This window comes from Lampetra fluviatilis, chromosome 27 (genome assembly GCF_964198595.1).
Source record: "Lampetra fluviatilis chromosome 27, kcLamFluv1.1, whole genome shotgun sequence".
NCBI lineage: Eukaryota > Metazoa > Chordata > Hyperoartia > Petromyzontiformes > Petromyzontidae > Lampetra > Lampetra fluviatilis.
Window position 1 is genome coordinate 8,235,779 of NC_136301.1, and position 8,388 is coordinate 8,244,166.

Below are 8,388 nucleotides of genomic sequence, written 5' to 3' on the forward strand. Positions count from 1 at the left end.
GATCTCACAAATGTCAAACTCACTTCCACATTGCGCGTCGAAGGGGTGCCATACCCTGGCTCGCCAGGAGAAGGCGGTAGGGCAAAACTGCAAATTCCACCTGTTCCGTTTGTATGGGATGTAACGTTTCTCCGTCGCGCGCGTTGGTTTTCTCAGAGTGTTCCGGTTTTCTCCCACATGTAAGCGCTCACGAATTGGCCGGTAACACCTTTAATACCCCCCGCACCTCCGATTAGCACGGTTGGCCACGTACGGTGCAGGAGAAGTTCAACATACATACCAGTTACTCAATTGAGGCTGAGTGGACCTAGAGGAGGCCCTAGGTTGCTTTCCTTCTCGTCTGTGATTCCTCCTCGCGTCTCCGAGACGTTCTTTCTCTCTCTCTTCGAGAGCGAAGACTGTATGCGTGTGTTTAATTTCTGTGCACATTTTACGTCTTTTTATTATTATTATGGTTTTCACCTGAGGACGGCTGCTTGCGTTGTGGCCGAAACGTCGTGAGAATTATTTTATTATGTTTTATTCGTATTATTTTATTACTTCCCTTCTACGTGACTTTACCGAAAAACCAAGAAGATGAATCCCTGCAGTCACGAAAGCTTTAAATCGAAATTATTATTATTTTTTTGCTGATAGAGGAGAGATGAACGGGTCCAGGCCAGACCCCCCGTGGCTCCCACCGGCCGCGATTTGCGAGGTCGGGGACTTCTTCCTCAACTGCTCCGTCGCCTCCTCGCCGGCCCAGGTCCGCGCCGTCATCCAGGGCCTCCTCACGCTCCTCATCACCGCCACCGTCGCGGGCAACCTCCTCATCATAATCGCCGTGGCCACGTCGCGCCAGCTGAGGACCCAGACCAACGCGTTCATCGCCTCCATGGCCGTGGCGGACTTCCTCGTGGGGCTGACGGTGATGCCCTACAGCATGATGCGCTCCGTGCACCAGTGCTGGTGAGTGTGCACACCCACGAAGTGACGGTGACGCCACCACGGCGCCTGTGCCAGGCCAGGTGCACTTTGAGGCCACGTGAAGTGTCGAAGGCTGGCTGACAGGAGGTCACGGGGCAGAGCCAGGTGCCATTGGTTGACCCCACTGAGATGACTGGCTGATGTGCCAGCTGTGCCCCCTGCTGTTCCAACTTGCTGCGTTTGTATCCGCCCGGTGCTACACTCGTCGTTGTGAGCGTCGCTCCTCTGCTCTCCGTTGTTGTTGGAGGGCGACTGCCTCCAACTGACCAGTAGCGGCGTCCTTCAATAGACTCATCCATAGAGGCCGATCTTGACACGGCTGGTACCATATAGCGATACAAACATGTAGTTACTAACACCATATAGATACACTTAGATAGATGGATATCGATACACACAGAGAGGTAAAGATACATATAGTTAGAACATGATGCACTCCGTGCACAAGTTTTGATGTGTCTACGTAAACCAAACAAAAGACAAAGATCCCCCGTATAGACACAGGCTGTCGTGGCAAGTATTGATAGCGAGTCACAGCTATGTAGGGGGGCGTCCATAAATGACGTCACGCACCTAGGGGGGGTCAGACATTTGTGACGATGCGTGACGAGGGGGGGGGAGTGAGAAATGTGACGTCACATCAAAATGCGCAACTTTAAATAAATATAGACAACACGTTCTACTTAATTAAATAGACTTTTTAATAAATGGTTTCTCCTACAACATCAGAGTGCAGCGCCACATTAAATACGCACTGCAATGGCAATAGTTTAAAGCGATTTGAAGCATGTTTTATATATTTGGGGGGGGGGGGGGGCAGAGCTTTGTGACGTCATATTTGAGGGGGGGGGGTCTGACTTTTTGTGACGCCGTGTGACGAGGGGGGGGGGGTCAAAAATCGTCCAAAATCGCGTGACGTCATTTATGAACGGCCCCTACTACCAAACAAAAAACAAACTTCAACACATTTGTCAATAACAATGTGGCCTTAATAATATAATAAATATATAATTAGAGCAAACACATACACATAATAGGTTACGTTTCGGGAAATGGCCCTGCTCATAGCCACACGGAACGCATCATCGCCCAGTGATGTCCTCGCCAGGTACTACGGTCGCACGTTCTGCAAGGCGCACACGTGCCTGGAGTACGTGTTCACCACCGCCTCCATCCTGCACCTGGGCGCCATCGCCTTTGACCGCCACACGGCCATCTGCGACCCGCTGCGCTACCGCCAGAGGATCACGCCGCGCCGCGTGGCCCACCTCCTCGCCGCCTCGTGGCTGCTGCCGTTCCTCTACGTGCCGCCCGTGTCGCTGGGCTGGAACGTGGTCGGCGTGGAGGAGGCGGCGCGTCGCCTCTCGTGCCCCGACAGCTGCGTGGTGCTCAAGAACGTGGGCTTCGCCCTCGTTGACACGTGCTGCGCGTTCTTCGCGCCCACCGCGCTCATGCTCGTTGCCTACGCCAGGATCTACCGGGTGGCGCGCAGGCAGGCGAGGCAGATCGCCGCGTCGAGTACCGGCACCGTGTCGGTGGTGGCCGCCAGCGTGAAGCAGCAGCAGCAGCAAAACCACCTCCAACAGCAGGGCACTGAGCAGCAGGCGACGTTTAGGAGGACCATGAAGCGCGAGCACAACGCCACCAAGACGCTGGCCATCATCCTGGGCGCCTTCGTAGTCTGCTGGTGCCCGTACTTCGTGGCGAGCGCCGTCGACCCGTTCGTGGGCTTCAGCACGGAGCCGACGCTGCTGAGCGCCACGCTGTGGCTCTGCTACGCCAACTCGGCGCTCAATCCCGTGCTCTACGCCGCCTTCAACCGCCGCTTCAGGGCCGCCTTCAGCCGCATCTTCTGCCGAGGGAAAGGGAACGCGGCGGTGGTGGTGATGGTGGCCGCGGCGTGGAGGGACAGACGCCGGCCTCGACCTCCTCCGCCCGCGTGCCTGGAGGAAGAGAGCGACTCCTGATAGAAACGGGGGGGGGGGGGGGGGGGGGTCAGGTGTCAGGAGGCCTGCTTCGGGAATGAGTTTCCGATGGTCAACATTTCAGAATGTCGGAATAATTTCGTATTGGGTCATCTCAGTTTCGGATATGTTTCGGATTTTCCGGATTCGGAAAAAATACAGATCCTTTTTTTCTTGTATGTATGTACGTTGAACTTCTTTCGCACGGTACGTGGCCAATCCTGTTAATCGTAAGTGTGGGGTGAAGGACAACAAACTAGACGCAAATAGGTGTGTCTGGTAAAATGTCGCGTGTGGTAAAATGTTTTCAGGAGCTAGAGGCCAACGTCGAGGTCTTGCTGGTCACGACGAGAGGGCTTCAGGAGAGAGTTGATGTAGTTTTGCTTTCCCTTCTCCTTCTTCTCCGTTGAAGGAGCCCAGACTACAATCGTTTTATTATATGGGCCATGGTTTGGGGTGCGTGGCCACCATCGCCCGACTTACCTTCAATTTTCCGTCACGTAAACTGATGTCAACAGTGTTTCTGTGCGACCATTAGCGACGTCACCGATGCCACGCGCCACAAACTTATGTCCAGAAAAACGTGGTCATGACTTCATTTTCGTGACATCACTCCAAGTTTTCCGATCGATCCAAAAAAAACAACGTTCTTCGGATCGTCCGAAATCTAGTTAAGCCAGATTATTACGCGCGTGTATGGGTCGCTTTCCGGGATCACACCGGTGGTGCTGATGAAGCGGTAATACATTGGCGCCGTGGTGACGAGATGCTAACTACCTCGTCTGGTATACAGGAGGTCGTGGGTTCAATCCCGACCCTGACGCCTGCTGCTGTATATTTGGAGTTTGCATGTTCTCCCCGTGGTCACGTGGAGTGTTTGGCTGCTATACATTTTCACGTGATGAGCCACTTCGTTTGGGCTATAATATGTGGCCAGGTCGCTTCTAAAAAAGAGCCATATAGCTCAATGGGCCTTAGCTCGTAAAAAATAATAGTCACGACCAGGGAAACGTCGAACCAGACTGTTATGTGTGTGTGGATCGCTTTCCAGGATCACACCGGTGGTGCTGATGAAGCGTTTATACATTGGCACGTCTTTTCATCACATGACAACTTTATTAATTGGTGGAGGAGGGGTTTAAGACGCAACATTTTACTTAAGCGGCGAGCTTGCACAAACATCAGTGACGAATGTTGTCAAGCCCTTTGAGATATAAAAGAGGCGTTTACGCACCCTATAAATGCAAACCTTATCCTTGAATCGCCATCCTTACTCAGGGCTGGATTATATATATACATGATAGAGAGATTGTGTGGAAATACTGCTTTCTAATAGTTGACACGCAATACCGGTGGCCTGTAGCACTCATAAGTCATAGAGATTAAAGCTGAAGCATCATTACTATGCGTTGTGTTGCCCGAGCTTAATTTCAGCCGGAGTTGTTTGGGGCTGAGCTCCGGAAAATATCCACGCCGACCACCCCACCCCCCCCTCCTCCCCCTCCACGTGGGCGTGTTGGTCGGCATGGCTCCAAGCGTGGCGTATGAGAAGAGGAACAGTCGTGGATGTTTGAATGCTCTCTGGATAATACAAAACTACACTTTAAAAATATATATCTATACCAGGTAAGGCTCACCGAGCTAAATACTCTCTCAATTATCCACCAAACTTCACCGCTCACCTGAGACCATCGCCTCTCCTCTCACCTGGGCGATTTCCTCCCTGTGAGCCGCCCACACCACCAACACCCACACCCACATGTCCCACCTGTCTGTCCCATGTCGCCCTTGATTAGAGGCGTGAACTCGCCAGGGGCGTCCCTCTAGTTAGTGCTAATTGCCTATTAGCGCATGGATGCAGGGTGGAGGAGAAGGGTGGGCGTTAGAGGGTCGGATGGTAACTGTGGTGGGGGGGGGTCTGTTTATGCATAAATAAGAGTGACCTAATAGTCACTCGCAAACATCAGGACAAGGTGAGTGGGGGTTTAAGAAGGATTTTTATGGGGGAAGTTTGTGTCTGTTTATAATGCTTCAGGGTTTAGCAATGCGTGTTGAAGTATATCACGGGTAGAATACAAAGATGCATGGTACAAATAAAAGCATACCGTAAGTTAATGAAATTTTGTTTTAACAGTACGAAATGTTAACTACCTCGCCTGGTATGCAGGAGGCCGTGGGTTCGATCCAGACCCTGACGCTTGCTGTATATTTACGTGTTCTCTCTCCCCGTGGTCGCGTGGATTTTTCTTCGGGTCCTCTGGTTTTTCCTCTACATTTAGAAACATGCATTAAGAATATTTAGCTGCTATGAATTTCCACGTGATAAGCCGCTTCGTTGAGCTAATATTTGTGGCCAGGTCGTTTCTGAAAAAGAGCTGTGTAGATCAGTGGGCCTTACCTGGTACGAAAAAAAAGAGAAATAAAATAAGCGTTAATGATCAGATTAGACTGATTGCGTGTGCCGGTTATGGGACCCAATCAGTGACCGAGCACTCTCAGTTTATGAATTTCACAGAAATGCAATGACCCAAAGCCTTCAATGCTGCTGCGGCAATTGCTGAAAGCGAACACCTCTTCAAGGCCGCAACCGCTAGCATCACGACAAGCCGCATGTGTCTCCCCGCCGCCAATGTTTTAACCACCACACCAGCCACTCATTGACGCACCTCCGATGAGCACGGTTGGCCACGCACGGTGAAAAAGAAGTTCAACATCGAGTACATTTAAGGCTGAGTCGACCTATCGGAGGCCCAGGACCGATTCGGTTATAAACTCGCCATTTATTTTTTATTTGTGGCCGAGAACCGAACTCAGGCGACGGGGTTCGTAGTGCAACGCACCCAACTATTAGGCCACCGCTCCGCACATGAAGGACAAAGCCAAAGATCTCCCGTATAGCCTTACCAGACTGTTGGGGCAAGGGCTGTTAGCGAGTAGCCCCTATTAAGGCTAACACGGCACACGAGGGGGTGGTGAGAGTAGCACCACACCCGGCCGCCTTTGGCTCTCCAGTGTTTTTTTAAACACCGCACCAGATACTTATTTAAGGCTGAGTCGACCTAGACAAATTTCTCCCATATAGCCTTAACAGACTGTTGGGGCAAGTGCTGCTAGCGAGTACCTATGAAGGTCGGGACGGCACACGAGGGTGGCGATGTTTACACATCTCACCAGGTGCTCATTTAAGGCTGAGTCGACCTAGGGGAACTCGCACACCCGCATACTCCTTCATGGACCCAGGCTCACGGCCCGCTCTCCCACCCCGCCTTGACGCCGTCTCGTCGTTTGACCGTGGAGCGGTTGTAACCTCCTCCGGGTAAATGCTGCCAGCACCACAGCGCTCCTCAAGGTACATGCTCAGTGGCGGCTCAAGCGGGCAGCACGCGGCAGAGAGGGCGCGCGAAAGCCCGGAGCCGTCACGAATCCCGAGCGCTCGTTCTCGCCCCACGTGTCTCAACACCCGCAGGGCCTGCGCGCTGGCCACCTCCTTCCTCCAGCTGCCGCTGAGAACCTCGTCCATTCCTCCATCACGTCCCTCACCTCCCCGCGTCCCTGGCCAACGAATGATAGCTCAATGAAGCGGCTTTTCATCCGGAAATGTACAGCAGTCAAATAGATTTGAAGTTTTCGTGAGCGCAGGGATCCATACTCTTTGGTTCTTTCGGTAAATTCTAGATTTGAAGCTTTCGTGACTGCAATGATTCATATTCTAAGGTTTTTTAATTTTACTTTTATAAATTTTAATTTTAATTTTTTACCTACGTGACTTTACCGAAAAACCCTAAAAATATATTTTGGTAAAGTCACGTAGGTATAAAAAAATAAAATAAATTGTTTCTTGCTGTGGTTGTCCCACCTGATGACGGACGCTTGCTTGTGTTGCGCCCGAAACGTCGTGATTAAATGTATTTTATTTTTTATACCTACGTGACTTTACCGAAAGATACTCAAATACTCTACTCACCCGGTGACCCGAATTAAATTACCGACAGCGGCCAACATCACTGGATAGTCATATATACAAATCGATCATTGGCCTCCCCTAGGTCAGCTCAGTCTTGCATGAGCGCTCGTGAGGTGTATAACACATTAGCAATGGGGAGACAAAGGCGGCCGGGCGTGGTGGTGCTGACCGCGCCACCCGATAGAATGCGCGGCATTCTAGAGAGGAGAGACGAAGACGCGAGATATAGTGGGATACGTTCAACGAAGACACATACAGCATGAAGGTAGGGAGATGAGAGAAGAGAGATGCGGGGTGCTCGTGTTAATTTGCTGTCACGTTCGTTTGTGTTTGACTTTGAGTGAGATGACAGATGATCGATAGTGCAGCTCTATTTGAATAAAATAAATCTGGAACTCACAGTTGAGCCGCGCACTTTTACGTATGTACGTATGTTGAAGCCTCTTTCGATAATGTTTTTTTTCATTAGGTCGCGTAAAACTGAATGTGTCGCAAACCCGCCACCACCCGACACAGCCACTAAGTAAGGTTTGTCACGGAAACGAAAAGTGCCAATTTGTTACAACCGGTGTTTTGGAAGAGTACACCCACAACATCTATAATTTGAGTTCGACGTTTCGCTGGTGATTACAACCAACTTCATCAGGCGATTTGCCAGAATTGTTTACGCAATCTAACGCCCCCCACCCCCCAAAAACACATTTAATGGATAATATTTTTTGCGAAAGCCTACGTGTTAAACTTCTTTCGCACCATACGTAGCCAACTGTGCTAATCGGAGGTGCGAAATAAGTAACGATACTGTGTACTAGGAGGTGCACGGGGGATTTCAGATGAAAGGATTTAGTTTAAATTTTTTTACAATTTAGGATTTTTAGTTTTTTGGGATATTTACATTTTGTGCCACTTTAAAATGTATTTGTGCTAACAGTAGTGTTCTTCACCTGAGGACGGCTGCTTGCGTTGTGGCCGAAACGTCGTGAGAATTGTATTTTATTATGTTTAATTTTTATTATTTTATTATTTCCCTTCTACGTGACTTTACCGAAAGAACCAAGAAGATGAGTAGTGAGGTCACCCGATGCCACGTGACGTATGTATGTTTTTTAAATACTCTTTTATCACAATTTTCAAATTCATATAGGGAAGCGCGAAGGCTTACTTGTTCTTTTCCCTTCCTTTTTTTCGTCTTAAAGACTTGTTTTTTTATGATTATTGTTAAAGCCCATGACTGCCAGTCGCGCGTTATCGGTTGAAGGATCTTCCGTCACAAAGAGCTGACCCAACGCGACGAATGCATGTGCGTGTGTGTGCTGAACTTCTTTCGCACCGTACGTAACCAACCGTGCAAATATGGAGGTTGCGGGGAGGCAAAGGACAAGGAACCAACACGCCGGCCGCACTTGGTGGTGCTGGGGGGGATCGGTTGCCGTAATCCTTTGCTCGCTCGGTGTGTGCCGACCCATATAGCGCCTCCTCTCCTCGGGTTCAACC

At 50.4% G+C, this 8,388-nt stretch overlaps 1 protein-coding gene across 1 annotated transcript; it reads left to right on the forward strand.

Annotated features, from left to right (window-relative positions):
- Positions 1 to 643: 643 nt before the first annotated feature.
- LOC144942455 (trace amine-associated receptor 365-like) lies at positions 644 to 2,933 on the forward strand. The gene is made up of 2 exons (XM_078869325.1): positions 644 to 948; positions 2,075 to 2,933. The coding sequence occupies exons 1-2, from the start codon at positions 644 to 646 to the stop codon at positions 2,931 to 2,933; spliced, it is 1,164 nt and encodes a 387-aa protein (XP_078725451.1).
- Positions 2,934 to 8,388: the final 5,455 nt, after the last annotated feature.